Source organism: Wasmannia auropunctata, unplaced genomic scaffold, assembly GCF_000956235.1.
Source record: "Wasmannia auropunctata unplaced genomic scaffold, wasmannia.A_1.0 LD335903.1, whole genome shotgun sequence".
NCBI classification, from domain to species: domain Eukaryota; kingdom Metazoa; phylum Arthropoda; class Insecta; order Hymenoptera; family Formicidae; genus Wasmannia; species Wasmannia auropunctata.
Genome location: NW_012026987.1, coordinates 1,371,308 through 1,392,343, shown reverse-complemented (window position 1 = coordinate 1,392,343; position 21,036 = coordinate 1,371,308). Strand labels below are relative to the sequence as shown.

The 21,036-nt window shown below is 41.5% G+C and overlaps 3 protein-coding genes across 3 annotated transcripts; 2 read left to right on the top strand and 1 right to left on the bottom strand.

The window, feature by feature from the left end:
• Window positions 1–64: 64 nt before the first annotated feature.
• Window positions 65–7,078, top strand: LOC105455320 (mediator of RNA polymerase II transcription subunit 23). Its single transcript, XM_011698553.1, has 11 exons — window positions 65–153; window positions 874–1,118; window positions 1,342–1,474; window positions 1,606–1,788; window positions 1,902–2,189; window positions 2,299–4,444; window positions 4,797–5,036; window positions 5,445–5,604; window positions 5,724–6,011; window positions 6,248–6,454; window positions 6,679–7,078. The coding sequence occupies exons 1-11, from the start codon at window positions 109–111 to the stop codon at window positions 6,815–6,817; spliced, it is 4,074 nt and encodes a 1,357-aa protein (XP_011696855.1). The 5' UTR covers window positions 65–108; the 3' UTR covers window positions 6,818–7,078.
• Window positions 7,079–7,145: 67 nt separating this feature from the next.
• LOC105455319 (glutathione S-transferase omega-1-like) lies at window positions 7,146–9,087 on the top strand. The gene is made up of 6 exons (XM_011698552.1): window positions 7,146–7,358; window positions 7,549–7,706; window positions 7,814–7,981; window positions 8,061–8,193; window positions 8,353–8,468; window positions 8,734–9,087. Exons 1-6 carry the CDS (start codon window positions 7,229–7,231, stop codon window positions 8,854–8,856), a joined length of 828 nt encoding a protein of 275 aa, XP_011696854.1. The 5' UTR covers window positions 7,146–7,228; the 3' UTR covers window positions 8,857–9,087.
• Window positions 9,088–10,878: 1,791 nt separating this feature from the next.
• Window positions 10,879–20,330, bottom strand: LOC105455318 (endothelin-converting enzyme 1). Its single transcript, XM_011698551.1, has 15 exons — window positions 20,127–20,330; window positions 18,483–18,702; window positions 16,706–16,810; window positions 16,040–16,257; window positions 15,734–15,865; window positions 15,565–15,663; window positions 14,981–15,186; window positions 14,064–14,250; window positions 13,330–13,506; window positions 13,033–13,136; window positions 12,743–12,798; window positions 12,380–12,660; window positions 12,119–12,277; window positions 11,562–11,638; window positions 10,879–11,469 (listed from the first exon to the last, which is right to left on the bottom strand). Exons 1-15 carry the CDS (start codon window positions 20,328–20,330, stop codon window positions 11,370–11,372), a joined length of 2,325 nt encoding a protein of 774 aa, XP_011696853.1. The 3' UTR covers window positions 10,879–11,369.
• Between the last annotated feature and the right edge of the window lie 706 nt (window positions 20,331–21,036).

The following is a 21,036-nucleotide window of genomic DNA, read 5'->3' as shown; positions in this document are numbered from 1 at the left end:
TCTGAACTCTGAGGGAGGGATTCACTTCGTCCCTACAAAAGTTCCGGAGAGAGAATAACAGATTATCATACAATCGAGTGTTTTTAGACGTGCAATGTAATTGACAAGATGAGCAGCGAAACTCAGATTACGATTATCGTAAACGACATTTTGGTGAGTATTTTGGAGTACAGCGCTGTTAGATGTAACGCGTATTATTCTCTTTGTACTCATAATTATTCCTTTAAATTATTCCTTTAATTATTTCTATGGTAATTTCCGCTCGTGTCTTGGCGTAAACATGTTGTTTTGTAGCTTCCCCCATTACCACCGTTGCTCGTGGCCGAAGCGTGTCACCGACGCTCCGGCCTCGGCAACGGGGGAGGAAGCTACAAAACAACATGTTTACGCCAAGACACGAGCGGAAATTACCATATTTGGGCAAATACTTGAGCCCGAGGCTCTCCCCCCGTGACCGGGTGGATCGAGCAGCCTGGCGCGGGGGGAGAGCGGGCTTAGCGCCTTTTTTCCGTTTGCTTTTCGTTTATGAGATTTCTCGTATTCTCGATCTGGCGGGCTTCCGAGACTCTCGTCGCCTCTCCGCGAAGTCTCTGTGTAGATCGGGACGGAGTCTTCGCGCGCGCCTCCGAGATTGTCCACTTTCACTGTATGCGTAACAAGCTATTTTAAGTTAATAAAAGTGGCGCTGCCCAATCGTCGGTTTCCTCATTTTCATTCGTGTTCGCGTTTCACGCTCTCATCCTTTCGGGCCTCCTCCAACCGCGCGACTTACGCACAGCGAGAAGCCCACACTTTAATTATTCCTTTCCAATTAAATCTTTATCGAGAAGGATGTTCCACTTCCTTCATATATTTGCATTTTTTGCATTTTAGAAAGTAGAAGCGATAGAGGAGGCGTTCAGTTGCGTTCTCGTACATCATCCTACGAAGGAGACTGATAAAATAGCAGCATGGCAGCAAGAGCTGAGGACCGCTATGACCGGATTGACGAAGGAGCAGCAGGAAGCGGCGGTTCGTCAGTTCCTGTCGATGGCGGCGGCTATGACGAATCACAGACGATTACAATTGTTGCTGACGTTACTGGAGAATCTAGTGCAGTCAAACTTTGTGCCCGCTAGGTACGCATTTCGAGTTAAGTGTACAATCGTCTACAATGAGACTTAAATCGATTGTTCTTCTCACGTGAGATGAATAATCAACTGTGATTGAACAATTTTCTTAAATCTTAAGTCTTAAGTTTCATTGTAGACGCCACTTCAAACAAACGCTTTATCTTTATTCATGTCTCTTTGACGATTCTTTGTATTTCAATTAAATTATTCTCTTTAAATTTTTCTACAGACTGGTGTGTGAATGTATTCTAAGCTGCGACAAGCTGCAGTATCAGTTGGAAGATTTCTGGGTCGAGTGTTTCCTTCTTATTAGACGTATCATCGGCGGAGTCGACTACAAGGGAGTTAGAGAGATTATGAAAGTATGTTCTCAGTAATATAACGTTACAACGATTTATTTCGTATTTTTAATGTGCTTTCAATGCGGGCCATTATAAGACTTCTTGCAATATAAGATAAGAATCTCTATAGAGATATGTATTTTTCTGTTTAGGGATGCAAAGAAAAGGCCCAAACCATACCAGCCCGATTGGACGCGTCAGTACAACCGCAACTGAAGGCTTTAGAGAATGTTATCGAATATATTTTCGACAGAAATGCGTGCTTACTGCCAGGCTATTTTATCGTCAACGAGATACAGAAAGCTTATCCCGACGGGAAAAATTGGCCTCATTGGGTAAGCATTAAAGTATTGGAATATTTAAACAAATTATAAAAAATATAAAACGTTTCGTTTAATGCGAAAAAAATGTCTCCAATTTTATGCGTTTTTCGATACGCTTGTTTCAGAAACTGGCGAAGCTGCTCTCCAATTTTGTCGAAAGCTTCCGAAACACCGCGCAAATGGTATCCATAGTAGGACACTCGAAAATGTTGCCGGTTGTCGAGCACACGGGATACGCCGACTATCTGATCAATCCTTGGTTATTGGATCCCACCACATTGAAGTTTTCCTTGAAGGGAAATCTACCTTACGATCCGGATTTACTTAAGCCTCAGACAGAATTGCTTAGATACGTTTTAGAGCAGCCGTATAGCAGAGACATGGTTTGTTCGATGCTCGGATTGCAAAAACAGGTAAGACAAAATTAGAATACGTAAAAAAAACATAGAAATTAATGGAATAAAAGGATCATTGAAATTATATCAAAAAGCACATTTTAATACATTTTTATTCGTACGACAGCACAAACAGCGATGCATCGTCTTGGAGGAGCAGCTCGTGGAACTCGTCATACTCGCGATGGAGCGATCTGAAAACGAGACTCTGCCGGCAGACGGAATGGATGGAACGGTGGCCAATCACTGGGTGTGGTTACACCTATCCTCGCAACTTATTTACTTTATTCTCTTCCAATTTGCCTGTTTCCCAAGTATTGTCATGGCGATACACGACAAGTTGGCAGGCAGAGAATTGAGAAAGGGCAGAGACCATCTGATGTGGGTCCTTCTGCAGTTTATCTCCGGCAGCATTCAGCGGAATCCACTGTCGAATTTCTTGCCGGTGTTGAAACTCTACGATCTACTCTACCCGGAGAAGGAGCCACTGCCGGTCCCGGATTACACCCAGGCGCTGTGCACTCACCAGATGGCGATAACTTGCATATGGATACATCTGCTGAAGAAGGCTCAGACCGAACCCTGCACCAACATACACAGGCCCATACCGCACACGTTGAAGGTCCATCACGAGTTCCTGCAGCATCTGGTCATGCCGAATGCTTCTCTCTGTATGGGCTCGGATTACCGCATTGCGCTCCTGTGCAACGCGTACTCGACGAACCAGGAGTATTTCAGCAGACCGATGGCGGCGCTGGTGGACACCATTCTGGGCACGCAAAAGAATCAGCAGCAGCAACCCATGCAGACGCTGCAAAATAACGCGGCGCTGCCGAACGGCCCGACGACGCCGCTTTCGATGTCAATTTTGGATTCTTTGACCGTGCACTCCAAGATGAGCCTGATCCACAGCATCGTCACGCACGTGATCAAGTTGGCGCAGTCCAAGAGCAACATGGCACTAGCGCCGGCACTGGTGGAGACCTACAGCCGGCTGCTGGTGTACACGGAGATCGAGAGTCTCGGCATTAAAGGGTTCATCAGCCAGTTGTTGCCGACGGTGTTCAAGTCGCATGCCTGGGGAACGCTGTACACGCTCCTGGAAATGTTCAGTTACAGGATGCACCACATCCAGCCGCATTACAGGGTACAGCTGCTGTCGCATCTGCACAGCCTAGCAGCGGTACCGCAGACCAACCAGACGCAGCTTCATTTGTGTGTCGAGAGCACGGCCCTGCGCCTCATTACCGGCCTGGGCTCCGCCGAGGTGCAACCGCAGCTGTCCAGATTCCTGTCCGAGCCGAAGACTCTCGTGTCCGCGGAATCGGAGGAACTCAATCGAGCGTTGGTGTTGACGCTCGCGCGATCGATGCACGTGACCGGCACCGGCGCCGACAGCCTCAGCGGCACGTGGTGCAAGGAACTGCTCAACACCATCATGCAGAACACGCCGCACTCGTGGGCCAATCACACCCTCCAGTGCTTCCCGCCGGTGCTGAGCGAGTTCTTCCAGCAGAACAGCGTGGCGAAGGAGAACAAGCAGCAGATAAAGAAGGCGGTCGAGGAGGAGTACAGGAATTGGGCGTCTATGAACAACGAGAATGACATCATCGCGCATTTCTCGGTCCCCGGCACGCCGCCGCTGTTCCTGTGCCTCCTGTGGAAAATGATACTCGAGACCGATCGCATCAGTCCCATCGCGTACAAGATCCTCGAGAGGATCGGCGCGAGGGCGCTGTCGGCCCATCTCAGGAAGTTCTGCGACTATCTGGTGTTCGAGTTTGCCAACAGCGTCGGCGGCCAGCACGTCAACAAGTGCGTGGACACTATTAACGACATGATCTGGAAGTACAACATAGTGACCATCGACAGGCTTGTACTTTGCCTCGCGTTGAGAACTCAAGAAGGCAATGAGGCCCAAGTGTGCTTCTTCATCATACAATTGTTGTTGCTGAAAGCGGCGGAATTTAGGAATCGTGTGCAGGAGTTCGTTAAAGAGAACTCGCCGGAGCATTGGAAGCAATCGAATTGGCACGAGAAGCATCTCGCCTTCCACAGGAAGTTCCCGGAAAAGTTTGCCCCGGAGGGCATTATGGAGCAGACCAGCGGCGGACCCAATCAGTATCAAAATCTGCCCGTGTACTTCGGGAATGTGTGCCTCCGTTTCTTACCGGTTTTCGACATAGTGGTGCACCGGTACCTGGAGATACCGCCCGTTATCAAGAGTTTGGAAATACTACTGGAACATTTGGGCTGCTTATACAAATTTCACGGTATGTGTTTATTTTCACTAAACATGAACGTACAACTATTGATTTTAATAAGACGGAAAGAAGATCTTTTCCTATTGTGCACTGTAATATTACGAGTCACAATTTTATTACTGCAACAATTTCATATTCTTTCATTAAAAATTTTTAATTTTTAAAATCAACTTGTTATGAAAACATATCCATTTTTACACGGAGTCCACGTATTATCCCGTAAATGACATCAAAATTGATATAAATTATTTAAATTTATTTTAAAATTTATCCTCTTTTTTTCTATAATGGAACTAGAGTACATTTCTCTTTCGATGGATTGATTAAATCTCGTTTAATCGAAGGTAATTATGCTTTTCAGATCGACCTGTCACGTATCTTTACAATACATTGCATTATTACGAAAAGAAGTTGCGAGATCGGCCTTTATTAAAGCGTCGATTGGTATCCGCCGTTTTGGGATCGTTACGGGAAATCCGAGCGCCAGGATGGGCGCTTTCCGAGGCTTATCAAGTGTATATGACACGTTTCAATGACGATGCAATCTCTTGGGTACCGGAATTGGAGTACTACGTTCGTCTTGTACAAAGGATCGTAGAAAGTAAGCCAACCAAGACTTTTGTATCATATGACGATTCACATTTTTCCTTACTATTACATTGATTGTAATACAAACTATTATAGAGGTGTAAATTATTACTCTTACAAAGTCGTTTTGAAAATTGAAATTTCTATTGAAAATGAAGATGAGTCAGAAATTTATTACAAGTTTAAGAAAAAAATTAAATGAGTATCAATAAATTCTAAAAAAAGTCTTAATATATTTATTAAAAATTAAAAAGATATATAATGGCACAAATGCTAAATTCTTTCTCCGTATTTATTTTTAATTTTACAAATTTCTTGATGGAGTTGGAGTTTTTTTTTAACAAAAAAAGCAATCCACGAGTTATATTAGAGAGTAACTTATTTTATTAATTTACTAATTGATCACGTATGCGTGTTAAAGCTATGTCCGGCACGGCTCATTTCCCCGCTACCGATTGGAGATTCAACGAATTCCCAAATCCAGCGGCGCATGCATTGTACGTGACCTGCGTCGAACTTATGGCTCTTCCAGTTGCTCCAGATGCAGTGGCTAACTTTTTACTGGACACTGTCGCCAAAGGGTATCGTTTGCTTTTTCCATCTTTACATTGACACGATCGAATTTACTGATGATTCTGCTGTTTTAGAACGATACACTCAACTGCCACGTAATTTTGTTTATTATTTGTGCTCCATTCAGATACACCTTTGTGCCCAGAGACGAGATACATTTGTGGATAAATTGCGTTGGTTTACTACTGGCGGCCTTACCAGAATGTTATTGGTCAGCGTTGCACAAACGTTTGCTGGAGACCATCAGCAGCCCCGGCCTCGTCAATTGGCAGTACAACAACTTGACGCCGTTTCAAATGTTTAACTTCAACATTACGCATAACAGTCTGTTAGAAAACAAGTACAGCTACATGCTCGCATTAGCGCACTCCGTGTGGCATCATGCGGGCGTAGGGCAGATCACGACGATGCCCCAGTAAGTTGTGACTATAAATATACATATATTTATAAGTAACGATATATAATATATAGTATTGTATATCATAAAAGGAAATTTAGACAAAATTGACATTATTAGAAACGGAAATTTATATTATTTATTTTATCGTACATTATTTTATCTATTTTATATTCATCTATTTTATCCATTCACCTATTTTATATTTATCTTATCTATTATGAGCTAACGGTAAGCAAATCGCTTTTTTTCAGGTTTATCAAAGAAAAACTTCAGCCGGTTGTAACCAGCGAGGAACAATTAATATACGCCTGCCACCTAATCGGGCCTACTCTGGCGAGGTTTAACGCGGAGCGGCCGCATTGCGTGGTCGAGCTTGCAGTCTGCCTGTACGAGATGCTGGAACGAGTTGACCACACTCAAACTACCTTGAATTACATGGATCCGATTTGCGATTTACTGTATCCTTTGTGTACAATGTTAAGTTGCACAAATTTAAAAACACTTCTCTTAATTATCGTTTATTTTTAATCTATCAGGACGATTAAGTATTGGATATGAGACATAAATTCGAGTAGCAGCAGTTTACATAAAATTTGACTCAATTCGAGAGAATCTCGATTTCTAGTATATTTATCGAGAGACCTTTCGCACTCTTTAATATCTTCCTTAATAATTGTGACAGATATCACATCAAGTACATGTTTGTTGGCGATATGACGAAAAACGAGGTGGAGTGCATCATACGAAGATTGAGGCCGGCGTTGCAGATGAGGCTGCGTTTCATCGCTCACATAAACATAGACGAGATCCATACGTCGTAAGACACAATTGTACCTGCGGGGACGACCTTGCGCGCGACGTGTAATTTAGCTTATCGTAACGAAACGGATGCCGACCTCTTTGCTTCTGGACGAAGGCGTTCCCTGGTCGGTCTGAAGTGCGTAGGATTAGTAATTTTAAATACAAGTAGACGTGGGAAATGTACACTTCCTTTTTTTTTATTAAAAAAAAAAAGATATGTCTTGTACTTTGATATGTTGAACGCGTACCTTTGTAAGGAAATAAAATTAAATGCTCCGCAATCGTGCGCCGTTCCTCTTATTGACATAATCGCCGATGTCCTCTCTCTACTCTCTATATCTTTTATTTATACAGCAATTTATACGTCGCCGTTTTCGCGCAATCGCCGTCGCGCATGCGCGAGTAAAACTACTCTTATCGGAACTATATCTATGACCCTGGGAGCCCTGTCATCACTTGTCATTGAGGATTATATAGTGGCTACGCCGCGCCTTAACGATTTGCAAACAAGCCGCGTTCTTGGAAGGATTTTCGGAATGAGCTCCTTACATCTGGCAGATGGTAAGTAATGTGACAGCTGAACCTGTGCTCAGCTGAAAACCTGAGAGGAGATTTCTTTACAAAAGTAAAGTATTTACAGAAACGTTTGTATGAATAGAGTATCTGTCATGTATTGTGTCGCACAGTGTCTATCGATAGGGACTCATGTCATGTCGAGTTTTTTCTGAGAGAACTTAATTTTTCGTTCTAGGCTCGGAGAAGCCACCGGAGGTGGAAGGCCAGGGACGTGTGTTCAGCATGGCGTATTGTCCCTTCGCTCAAAGAGCACGCCTCGTGCTCAGTTTTAAGGAGATCCCGCACGACATTGTCAATATCAACTTGCAGAGGAAGCCGCAATGGTTTGTCCAAGTAAGTATCGAGTTATTTTCAAAAGACATAATGTTACTCAAATATAAAGAGTTTTCGTCCGTCGAATGCGGACCATATTACTTACCGTGCACGAAAATATTTTTTAGCTTCATCCCGATGGCAAGGTACCGATTTACATAGATTCGGACGGTACAGTAGTAGCGGAGTCTGTCACACTGGCGAACTACCTGGACGAGAAATACCCCGAGCCTCCTCTGTACAACGATGAGACGAAGAGTCGTGATTTGGAGCTGTTAAATCACTTCAACTCCAAGGTGCTTCTAATGACGTCGAGATCTGATCTTTTCCCGTCCTGGAAACAATTTTTTAATAATTGTGTCATGTTTGTTGCAGATTGTAGACACCTTTACGAATTGCGTATTTCAGAAGGACAATAGACAGTTCGAAGATATTCTCACCGAGATCATGGAAAACATACAAGAATTTGAAGATGAGCTTGATGTACGCAAGACAACCTTTTTCGGAGGTTTGTACATATCTACTCTTATTTTCCATTTCTTTTCTACTTTCCTTTTTTTTATACATCCTCCTATTATTAATCTAACTATTAACTTTTTTTTTCGATCACTTTCGACTGAAATAAATACAATATTTATCGTCATAAGATTTGTACCATTTGTTTTAGGGAGCAATCCAAATATACTGGACATTCTAATATGGCCTTGGTTTGATCTAGCAAAGGGTCTGATTATACTTAACAAACAGCGTGCGAATGTTGACAAAGAGAGATTCCCCCGTATTGTAAGTAAATAGTGTGCTTAATTACAGCAATTTGCAATTTGTCAACTCTTTAAAATTCTAAAATTTTGTTCATGAAAACTTATTCACATAGCAACATTTCCTTAAAACTCATTTAAATTTATTTTATATATATTTTTGTGTACATTTATAACAAAATATTAATATAATTCTTTTATATAACGCGAAATTACATTTGGATTTGCAATGAATTTTACCATTCATATTCAAGAGAAATAATTATTAATCATTGTCCATTCTGTTTCAGATGGAATGGGTAGATGGAATGAAAAACCAGCCATTTGTTATAAAACACAGATGCCCGTACGATAAGCACATAAAATTCATAGAATCTGCAAGAACAGGTAAAATTGATTTTGACAATATTTAAACATGATTGAAGCTGGCTTGTTGCTAAAAGTTTATCTTAAAATGATGGTATAGTATTTTTCTGTTAATTCAATTTTTATAGTTTGCTTAAGAAAGCACTTTTTTTTAAATATATATCCTTAGTATTATCTGTGAGAAAAACAAAAAGTATGTACATTTAAAAAACAATAGTTTGCAATTGTATTACAAAATGCTGCAAAGATAAACTTGCAAAATGACTTAGCATAATTTAACGTATTAATATATATATATATATATATATATATATATATATATGTATATATATATGTATATAAGTATTAATATTATAATACGTTAAATTATTCAATATTATTTACATTTATAGTGATCTCACTTGAGTCACAAGTTAATTTTTCTGTGTTATATATGTATATTACAATTATTTATATGATATTTTTACATATTTAAAATTTTTATTTTTTTTATGCGTTAAATTTAATACATATTTTTATTTTTTTTATTATATTGTGCAATGTAATAGCACAATTGTAACATTCTAATCATTTATTTGTTATACAAAACAAGTCTCTCTATGCAATAAATGGCCTGTACTTTGACATTAAATGTAAACAAACTAATATTAAGTGTGTAATACTTAGCGCAATATGAAGTGTAATTATTTTGCATTTGAACAAAGCACTAACTGAACATGTAACTATATTATAATTGTTGCAATTGTTATTATAAAGTGCAAATCAGCATTTATAATGTGTTAATTTTTTGCTATTAATTAATTTTTTAATAAAAGACAAAATACAAGCTTTTTTATACAAATATTTGGTTTTTATGATACTTTATTGTGATAATACCCTTCGTTTTCATATTTTGTTTCTATATTGCGACACCATCTTAAAATTCCGATCGGAAAAATATAAATATATGTATTAAATTTACGCAATTTATATATTTGAATATATAGAATTAATAAGAGTCGAATTTTATTTCTACATTAAATCATATATCCGTTTTTTTATCCTTTTCACTTATTTTCTAAGACTCATTGTCTTATTTAATATAAAAAATTAAAAGAATATGGAACAGATAGTGTGTCGCCAAATATTGTAGTTAAAACACATTTCGTTTGATACATTTAGTAATTGTTTTACTGCTTGCGATAAATTTATTAACAATTCAAGGGCAAGCAATCGGCATACATGATCCATCTCCTCTCTGGAGCTTCGTTCAACTAAAGCAAAGTGCTTAAATATATTTTCATTATAAACTTATTTTTGTTATATCGATGGTGTCTGGCATTACCAACAAAAAATGGATTTGTCAGGAATTCAAGGAAATATTTGATATATATAATATTTATATATCACAGATTTTATTCCTATCGTACATATATGTTAATTCTATATATTATACTTCCCAGCACCGTAAACAACAATATATAATATTTCGTTAACATTTTTATCAACAGCATCGATAGCAACATATTGACGTTAATAATTTAATGCGTTATATGTAATTGCTTATCGTATGTAAACCCAATTTTTGTTGTTAACGTCATTATCGGAGACCATCAATCTGTTTGTATCTATTCGCTCCTTATCTCACTTACATATTATTACATTTTGTTATAATTTATTACAAATATAAATTGATCTTTACAATTCGTTGTAATTGATTGCAATAGCTTGCAAGCCATCGCTAGTCGCTTCAAATCGACACAAATAGCTACAATTTATTTTTCAACAACAAGTTTTTTCACAGCATCATGGGCGGATTTTTTAGAGTCTAAATTTAATAATTCTTTCGTGAATTCTAGAGAGAAACTACCAAAAATAAAGAGATACACTAGATATCACGTGTTTCTTCTTATTCTACATAACGATATTAAAAAAGCGACGATTATTTTCAAACGGATTTATCATATGAAGCTCATTATAGCAATTGAAAGCCTGGAAGTTACTCATTAACGGTTAACTTTTCACTTTTGAAACAAAATTTAAGTTTATTGAATAATATCAAACTAATTTTTTTTTTCAATTATCTTAATTTTTTTATCTTTTTAAAAATAAATTTTATTAATAACGACATATTTTATTTTAGAATTTACTTGACTTGTACTTACATTTTTACGTCCGTCAAATATTTAAGTAATGAACGAGTGCCAAAAGACTTTATTCTCTTTTATCTTAAATCTAATTTATAAGGCAAGATTTCAAGAAGAGAATGCGATTATTTAAGCGTAAGATCAATAAGAATTATTGAATGAGTTTAGTATTAAAGCTGATACCTCTTTCGAAAGAAGAAAATTCGTGATTAAATTTGTATTGCAATTATGGTCTTTAATGAATTAAGTCGTTATTAGTTTAGTTTTTGCGTAAAGGAGTAAATGTCTATCCCTGTAGCATTAATTTTCACTACGATGATGCCGAAGTGATCTTTACGATATTGTAGTTGCGAAGTAAAATAAAGCGAAGTGGCAGCCTGCTATACAAATCTCGACATACTTATATATTTCGTATATCCGACGAATGCGTACGATCACCAAACAGTGCATTTATTCGGGGGGTTCATTTTCGCTCCGAGTGGACAGCGAAACGCATCTACGAACGCCTGAGAATTCATCATTACATTGTTGACTCTGGAAATCAAATCGTGTATGTAATCAATCGTTGCCCCTTACGTTTCTTTTATGAGAAGATTGCACAAATCAGAAAAAAAAAAGAAAAGTACCTTTCAGGATGAGGAGCACGATAGTCTAATTCAATGGAGAAAACGAAGGCCTCGAGAGTTGTATTAACACAGTGTACCTAAAAGCAGTGGTGTCGATGTAGTTCCTTTTCATGACATTATTATAAATTTAAATAAGCATCAAAATTAATATAATATAATTCGTCTTTGACCACATATATAATAATTTTTACACACACACACACACACACACACACACACACACACACACACACACACACACATATATATATATATGCAAAAATTATTATATATGTGGTCAAAGACGAGCACATAAAAATGTAAAATAAATTAATAAATGACACGTAATATTAAAGATGGGAAAACGTTTCGACTTTATTTATTGTTAGTCTTTATCAGTCTCAATAAATTACATGAAAATATAATAATAAAATTAAGGAGCTATGATAATTATAAATTTAAAAAACCATATCTGAAGTCAAACGCATAAAATACAAAATGAATACATATATATAATAAAAATAGAAATTATCGAAGTAAATTCATAAAAAGGATATTTGAGAAAGGGAACGAGTTACCTGTGCGGCACTTATGAAGAAGAGCTGACTCGAACGGAGTCCCTCCAACCCTGGGAGGCTCCGATCCTTCCCGTTTGTCAAAGTGTGCCAGGTCTTGTGGGCGATTTGCAGAGCACCGATATCCGCGACGTTTTCGTTCTTCGTTATATTCCAATCCAACTGCGCGACAAAATTAAGGGTGAAAGAAGGGAGACGTTCCGTTTCTCGTTCTTAATGAAAGGATCGCGAAAGTATCGTCTCGAAGAACGCGCGTAAATCTACCTGCACGTCGTTCCCGTAAGACTGGACCTTCCGCCAGAAGCTCCGGGCGTAGAGTCGCGCGACGCACTCTATCCTGGTCTCCAGTCGTTTCCAGGAGTCCGGCGTGACGCGAAGCCACTCGTCGACGTTCCGTGCCGGCTCCACGGGCAGTCTACGATGATGAAAGTCGAAGGCATGGAGGATCTCGTGGGCGATGACCGATCCTAGCGTAGAGTGTACCGCGAAAGCCGGTCCACCGTCCCACGACCATGCCCAGGATGTCATTATCGCCAACGGGATTCCTTTCATTTTTTTTTTTAACAAGGACAACTTTACTTAAATTGCCCCACTTTGATTTTACGCGCGTCGTATAGTAATACTTACCAATGGTGTTTGTCGAGGATTCGTAATAGGCGTGCACGGAGTAAGGGTAGTGACGTCTAAAAGCATAAATCTACAATTTAGATCTCGAAGGGAATGAAGCTGACGCGAGTTGTTCTCTCGTTTCTAGCTATATTAATAATTTAACATATATAAAATTTATTTTTAAAAATGATAGAAAAAATGACGAGAGAAACGAGAGGATATGTTTGTTTAGTTCAGAATTATTCAGCTCATTTTTCATTTTTATCTTACGATTTGTGGACCTCTGGCTGAATGAAAGTTTGCCTCACCTTATTATTGCGTTTTTTCGTAACGGGCTCCGGTCCTCTGATTCGCGAAGCTGACGGAACCTCCTCAGAACGGTGGCGATAAAGTCATCCGAGTCGATTACGACCTACGAGACAACGTCGATTAAGAATACCGATAAAAGGGATAATTGTAAGGCTTACGTCGTTTCGTTATTATAAATTAGATCCACGTTTCTGCTCTACGAAAAGGCGAGAAATTTATTTCTTCCGTTTTTAATCGCGTCGTTATATAAGTCAATATTTATTAATATTGTGTTTAAAAGAAAATAATTATCTTACCTCGGCCATCTCGCGTGCCAGCAAGCTGTCGTTGTAGAAATCCGGCGACACGTGAAACCGGCCCCGTAAGGAATTCAGCTTCTGCAACGCTTGCGTCCTGGTCTCGTCATCTAGCCACGACTTCACTAACACACGCTCGGCTATTGTTTCCTTCACGCGTTCGAACAGCGCGGTCACCTGCAGTAACAATGTAATTATTACTAAATCAAGGCGAGAGTTTACACGACAAAGATCAACCCTTTGACCGTTTTGAACACTTCGAAAACTGTAGATTACATGCGAGACTGTGTAACGCTCGAGCAAACGGTTTTAAGCACGTTCGCTCGGGCGTCGAGATTATTCATAGTTGAAGTTTCCAGCGAACGAAAATTAATTCAAATGAATTGAAAATTGCAATTTATTTTAATTTATCCGACTTGGCGGTTTAGAATCCGGAGATGCATCCTATTATATTATTTTTGGATTTAAATAAATTGAAATACAGAATTCTCGAGAGCCGAAATTCTTACAGCCGAGCGCGTGAAATGAGCTATTCATCGTGTTGAATTCGGATGTATTCATGTCCGTATTATATTATTTTTGGATTCAAATGTATTCGAAAAATCAGAAGCGCCAATTCGGAAATGTCGAAACGAATTCATTTCTATCCATTTCAAGTCATTTTCGTTTGCTGGGTTGTTAAATTATCGCGACCGACGGTTAAAGGGTCGAAATCGCTGGACGAGAAGTATTACCCTGTTGACCAGAGTGTCTAAGTACTTTGGAGCGTACTGCCGCACGTAGAGCGCACTGACCGCCTCGGCGAAGACGCGTCTGGTCAGTCTGTAGCAGGAGGCTTCCCAGTCCTTGACGGCGGTGACGTTCGCGATGTCGTGCAACGTGTCCGTCGCGTAGAGCAACAGCAATCCGTTATGAATAATCCTTTGTGATTTATTACAATTAAGGTAATCAATATGCGAGGTACACGTGCATTATTCCGTAACTTATTACAATTATGACCGGATAATCGATAGATACGAGATATTGTTATATATAACGTCTCGAGCGAGTCATATAATTATCTATATATTAATGAATAATAAACAAATATTAAACGTTAATTAAATATTAATACTATACATTGTAATAATATACATAATAGTTAATTAGTTAAACATTAATTAATGTATATTATAACATATGCATGATTCGCAATATCATGTAGGGTAAAGTAGCGTAATTTGGTCAACAACATTTTTTGAGCGCTGCAGTTCGCACTAGACAGTTGTCGTTTATGTCATTAAATTGTCATTGTATTAGCTCATTTTTGATGAGACATAGAACTGAATAGACGTGTTAATTTTTGCTAATTTTGGTTATTTTTTTCGTTAAGTTGACCAAATCACGCTATATTCCGCTACTCTATATTGCATCGCGGAATATCGATTCCCTCGGCTTTTCCCCAACTAGCCCTATCGTGAAATCAATTCTTTCCGAATTGACGTCCCATTATCGACGTTCACACTTCACAACCCCTTTGCAAAGAGAGAGATAGAGAGAAAGCTTAGACGGCTCGGCAAAGGACTCGGCTTCGTATTGCAAATGGATATATAATAGATGCGCGCGAATCGTTACGCGATGCGAAATCACAATGAACATGAAAGATCCGTACCGTCTGGAGGAGCGACTCAGTAGCTTGCCAAGGCTGCGAAAGTAACGTGGTGCCGTGATGTAGACGTAAATTTGCTGGTCCTCGGATGCGACGTATGTCGGCGGTCGTTGCACGCGATTCGTGTCGTTATTATCGTCGTCGTGCAGCTCGACGTCGCCGTTCGCGCGGTAGCGTAACGTAGCGTTCAGCAGCGATCTCCATCTTATCTGTACGTCCCAGGATCGTCAAGATCAAATAATCCTCTTTTATTTTGACAGAGGGAAGGAAGTTTTTTGCGATTAAATCAAGAGAAGAGGAGAAGACTGATCGATGATTAAAAGACCGGGGAAAGAAACGAGGGGGCTTAACTGCGAGCCAAATAAGGGTATAAGGGTAATCCAAATAAACGAGCCAATAATATGATCGTAAATTAGATTTAAACTTCGGAATCGCTGTTTACGATCGGCTCCAATTGGCTATTGATGTTGTTTGCAACAGAAAGTTGCTCACGTGTCTGTTTTACTAACGATAGAACGTTAGCGGAATTTCGTGCAGTTTTTGCGGCTTATATAGAAGAGCCCCGGTAGTCGAGTTTCGGTACTTACGTAACCAAAGTTTTCCTGGAGATAAGTGACGTTGTAAGCGACGTATACCCGCTGTTCCACGTCCACCCAATTGTACAAGTCTTTGTGCTTCGGATAAATCTGCGATAACGCACACGCACTTTAATCGTTGGTTTAACTTACGTTAAAACGGCGGCGATAGAGCCCTCACCTTCTCGAGCGATAAGCAAAACTGCAAAAGCAGATCCGTCTCCGACGATTGCTCCTCGGGATCCATATCTTTTGGCAAGAATCCTCGGACAATCTCTCGAATTCTACGCGATCTTTGTACGTCTCTGTTTTTCTGGAAAAAAAAAATATCGCAAGTTTATACGTGGAACACGTGCAGGATTTAAAAAGAAAAGAAACGCGCGAAAACGCGCTGAGAATTGAAGGGACATAAATTCGCGGATATATTTTTTTTAAATTACCGTGTAAAATGTCGAGTCAGGAATCGCGATTGTCGAACGGTCCTTACCTGGTCCTCTGCGAGAAACTCATAATTCTCGTGCTTGGCAGGAAAATCAAGATATACGGATGACTTTGTGCGATCGTAAAGATCTACGTCGACGTATAAGTCGAAGAGGGGAGCGCCGTTTACTTTCAGCAATGCGGAGATTAGAGGGGTGATGTCGTCCGGCACCACGCTTTTCGGTGGTAGATAGCCGCCGAGTTCGTCCAATAGCTCGTAAACTGAAAGAGGGAACATTAACATCCTTATATCGGCGTACTTTGTACGGTAATATCAGTGGGGCACGTACTTAACTAAAATGAACTTTATTCGGTTTATCAAAATTAGAATAACGAAAGAATTTATTGAAAAATTTTTCAGATCTGACTCCTCATCTGACTCTTATTAATGAATGTCTATCGAATGTTAATTAATGCTTTAATAATAAAAAAAATTACGATACCTGACTGTTTGCATTAAATTATTTTATATTGAGTCGTAAATATTCGACTTTTATTAAAAAGTCCGAGAGCGTTAATGCATACGATTCAGTAATAAAAGCGAGTTAGCAGTATCAGCTATAACTGTTCGTGTGACAAACTATGCATACGATTTAATAATAAAAGGGCGAGTTAACAATATCAGCTAACCGTTCGTGAGCCGAACTATCGTGAACAATTTTTTTTTTTTACCGTGTAAAATTTACGGGTTTCCTCTTAAAGTCCCGACAGGCATCGTAAAACTGCCCAAGCTTCTCGAAGGCAACGACCATTTGCCCCGTCTCGTTTGTCAGCGTTTCTAAAACAATAATGTCTCGCGATTAGGATGATTTCCTGGAAGGAAACGTCGTTACCGTGCTCACGAAGAAAGTTGAACTTAGGGGGGAAAGGAAAGGGTAAGGCACAAACAGCGGCTAGAGATCTCGCAGATGATCTGATTAAGCGCCGGGGGTAATTCGCCGACCTTGAATCACGCGAATAGCATTTCGAAGGTTGCGTAAAAGTAAGAGAGGCGTTTAGAGAAAGAGAGAGGCGTTTTCTCCGAGCCGGGCGGTATAAGCAACCGGCATAACACACGTGTATAATACACGTACGTATATCGATTAATGTGCATTATTTATAGTAACGGCCAAGTCGGCCGTTCGATTTCGCCTCGCATCAGAGAGTCCCGATAACTTTTCGTCGATAACGAAAACGAATTCCTCCTACGCTCGTTTCCCCCGTTCTTTCGGGGGACGGACGCGAGCGTGCCAATGTCGAGGACTTCCGGATGACCCTGCGGCTTCGTGCGCGTCACGCGTTTACGCGTTCGTCCCTCGCGCTCGTCCCCTAAACGATCGAGACAGCGCCGAGCTTTTCGATCCACGCTCCCGACGTCACAAAAGATGTTTATTCATCTCCCCTTTAAGTTTCGATCCCCCGAATCAACTTATGCTATCCCGGGGACGCGGCGATCCATACGCGAGCATAGTTGGTGCCAGTCGCTCGGCGCCAGTCGCGTCGGCGACACCAACACCACTATCACTGTCGCCGCCGCCGCCACCACCACTATCGTGTCCACGATAGATTCTTACCAAATTGAGGTCGTGTTCCCTCTGTCCGGGCTATCCCCGGGCTCTTTGAGTCTCTGGCATTGGAGATTAATATGTCGCCAATTACACCCGTCTCTCACCCGCGAATCCGGTTCTCTTCCCTTCTTCCGCCCCCCCGCCCCCCCCGATTTTTTTGCAGCTTTCCCTCGTCGGCACGAAGATTGCAATAATCGCGATGAAAAGAGGACAAAGAAAATCGATAGGATTGCCGAGATACCGTCGTTATCGTCACACAATGCTTCGATATTCAATGGACTCTCTAGAATCGTCGAATGTAATTGTGAAAGAATTGTAGATGAATTTCAACAAAATTTTGTATTAAAAAATTCTACAGAGACTTTGAGGTTCTTTTTTTTTGCGCACAGATGCTACTCCAGTTCTATCGTAGTACACACATGTGCAGCGATAATAAAATCATCTGATCCATTTAAGCGCGATTTTTTTCTATGACGGAAAGTTAGCTCTTTTAATCTTGTTTCTGATGCAAAACAGACACTTGTTTTAATCACGCCGCAAATTGCGCGCATTTATTTTTCCGCGAGAAATGCTGCGTTTCACATAATTGTTGAAAGATATTACGCTACATTATCCCATTGAGAACTGAGCGGACAAATAGTGTATATTCCGTTTTAATGAGGCCATATAAATTCACTGGGCCGAGAGAGATTGAAACATAACGTGGCAAAGGAAGATGAAACAGGAACGCGATCGTATTTTCCGCTTCGATGAAGCAATTGAAGTTGACGATTGAGACTTGCAAAGTTAACGTCTGAAATTTCTTAAAATTGGGAAGAAGTCGGGCACAGGCGGCGGGAGGGGGGGAGGGGGGAGGGAGGGAAGCCGTGAAAAAGTAGTGGAGAAACTGTACAAAAAGCTCACTGTGTATACGCTCGTCGATTTGCGTCTGGAGCATGTTGAAGCTCGCGCTCGGCTGGTAGGGCTGCCGATCGCGGAAACCGCCGCAGGCGAACCTGTAAAAATCCTTGCAAGGATCGACGCCGCGTTTCATCGACGTTAGGATTCTCTTCGAGGCCTCCACGCAAATGTCCGTGTCGCAAACACCCTCGGGCCCGTCTCGCTCCCTGACGCAGGCTTCATCCTGAAATCGCAGTCATTATAGCCTTAAACTTTAACAGATTTGGATATTCCTTGAGACAAGATGCCTATCTCTTGGTCCTAAATCGTCCAGTTATTCAAGTTTCCAAATTTTAATCTATTGTTCTGTACAAGTATAAAAGTAAAATATCTTCTGCCACCTTGTTACTTTCTGTATTTTCTAAATGGTTAATTAGCCTTTGAGCCTTTTTCTGACAGATTGTCAGAAAAACGATGCAGTTTGTCAATCAAACGCTCGCGTTCAAACGCGATCTCGAAGAACATGGGTATAATAAAGGTCAGAATAAGAGGTAAAGCCCTGACCTCAGCCGAGGATGAGCTATTCGTCTCGAAACCTTACCTACCAATACGGCTTCGCTTTATGTCGGCGCATATTATTGGCGTACGTGTAATCGTACCTCGAGTAATCGCCGAGTTATCGCAAGCGCTTTCCGTTTCGTCGTATACTATTTCGTGACTTCACGCGCGCGAAGGGAAACGAAATATGAATTTGCGATTGAATCGCGATTCTCACCTCTTCTACCTTTTCAATTTGCGATCGTTCCCTTGTGATTTCGCGAGAGCGAAATTTACGGCGCAAGGGCAAGCGATTTCCCCTGATTACGGGAATCCCGGCGGCGCGCTTATTGCTAAACGCCGACTTTCCTCACCTTTCTCACCTCGAAGTTTAAGTCTACGATCGATATAAATTACTTCGGCCACAACTACTAATCTTCCATGCTGCATAAGTAAGACGATTACTTATTCGCGTCACGTCACACGCCTCGCACGTTTTGCCAGCAATACCCTCCCGTGCGCTCGCGGGACACGTCTCCCCTTCGTTACAATCTCAGTGGCGATTTATGCCACTAATTTTTCAACAGGCTCTCGTGTGATACGTGTTTGCATTCTATTTCTATACGCGTGACGACGTCACGTACGCAAGTAAGTAAGGAAGATGAATGGTTTCGAGCATAAAGTAGTTTCTCGCGTAAATTTTGTGGGAAAACATGTTTCCTTCGCGAAGAGCCTCGGCTAAAGAATATAGATATTCTGCGAACAGGACATCCCTCCTGTGGTATAGATATTTTGAATGGTGGATATTTATTTAAAAATTAAAAATTAAAAGTTAGAAAATAAAATAATTTCGGTGCAATTTCGTCGAACGCGCAAATCTGGATGTATATGGAAGCCCAACAATCACGTCGTATTTGTAACATACGTGCGCAAAATCACGACAGAGAATTCTTTTTTTTCACTGCATGTCTCCAGCGCATCGGAAACTGATTTCACCGATATAATCCCCGGATTCAATCCCCGAAACCGCCCCCACGTATCCACTCCTTTCCGCTCGCGTTTCGTGCGTGACGGATACACGGAAGAGGAAAAACGATCGTTATAACGGCGGAGCTGTACAGGAGCACCCACCAATGGCGCACATTTGCGCGGCTGCTCTCCCTCCGGCAAGGTCGTGATAAGGAAGAGCACCGGGCTGGTGACCAGCAGGCTGGTGACCAGCATCATAGCGAAGGTGAGCAGCGCCTTGTGCACGGCCTTGCTCCGTCGCAGCCAGTAACAGGGCACGCAGCATATCCATGTGCCCTGGTGCGCCGATCGCTCCACGTGCACCATCGGCTCGTCCGGTAGCCCGGGACCGGCGGCGACCTCCTCCGTGCCCCCGATACCGCTGGTAGCCACGGTCGCGCCGCCGACGCCGCCGCCGCCGCCGCCGCTGCCGTGGACCCCCCCGCGCGCCCCGCCCGCCCCGCTGGCGCATAAATTGCGGGGGCTCAAGGGCAACCGCGCGCCCGCGTCGCCGCGTAATCTACCACCACCCCCACCTCTGCCACCACCACCACGACCACCACCGCCGCCACCAGCACCAGCACCACCACCAGCACGGGCCCCGCGGGCCGCACGGCCCCCGTAACCCTGGCTCACCGTGCACAGAGCCACATTTGCCGGGTCCCGCCGTACGTCCTGTCCCTAAATCACGAACCCGCGTCGAGGCCGCCGCACGTCCACGTTCCGCGCCCCCCGGGCGCCCCGCCGATCCCCGCCGCCGGCACGGGGATGACGATTGAGCGGCGAGAATGCGCGGCACCAGCTCTCACCGGGTGAGCGTCGACTCCACGAGCAGCTCGCCTCGGGGCTGAAATTGCACGGAAAGTTGCAATTAGATTTGAAATCGCGTCCTCGGCGCGCCTTCAAAGGCCGCGACTTATCGCCTGAAGATTATCGTTATAATTACGTCATTCTCTCTTTTTTTTTTAAACTTCGTACACTGCGCTAAGTCGTAAAGAACAAGTTGTATACATATTTTGTAATTTTATGTACA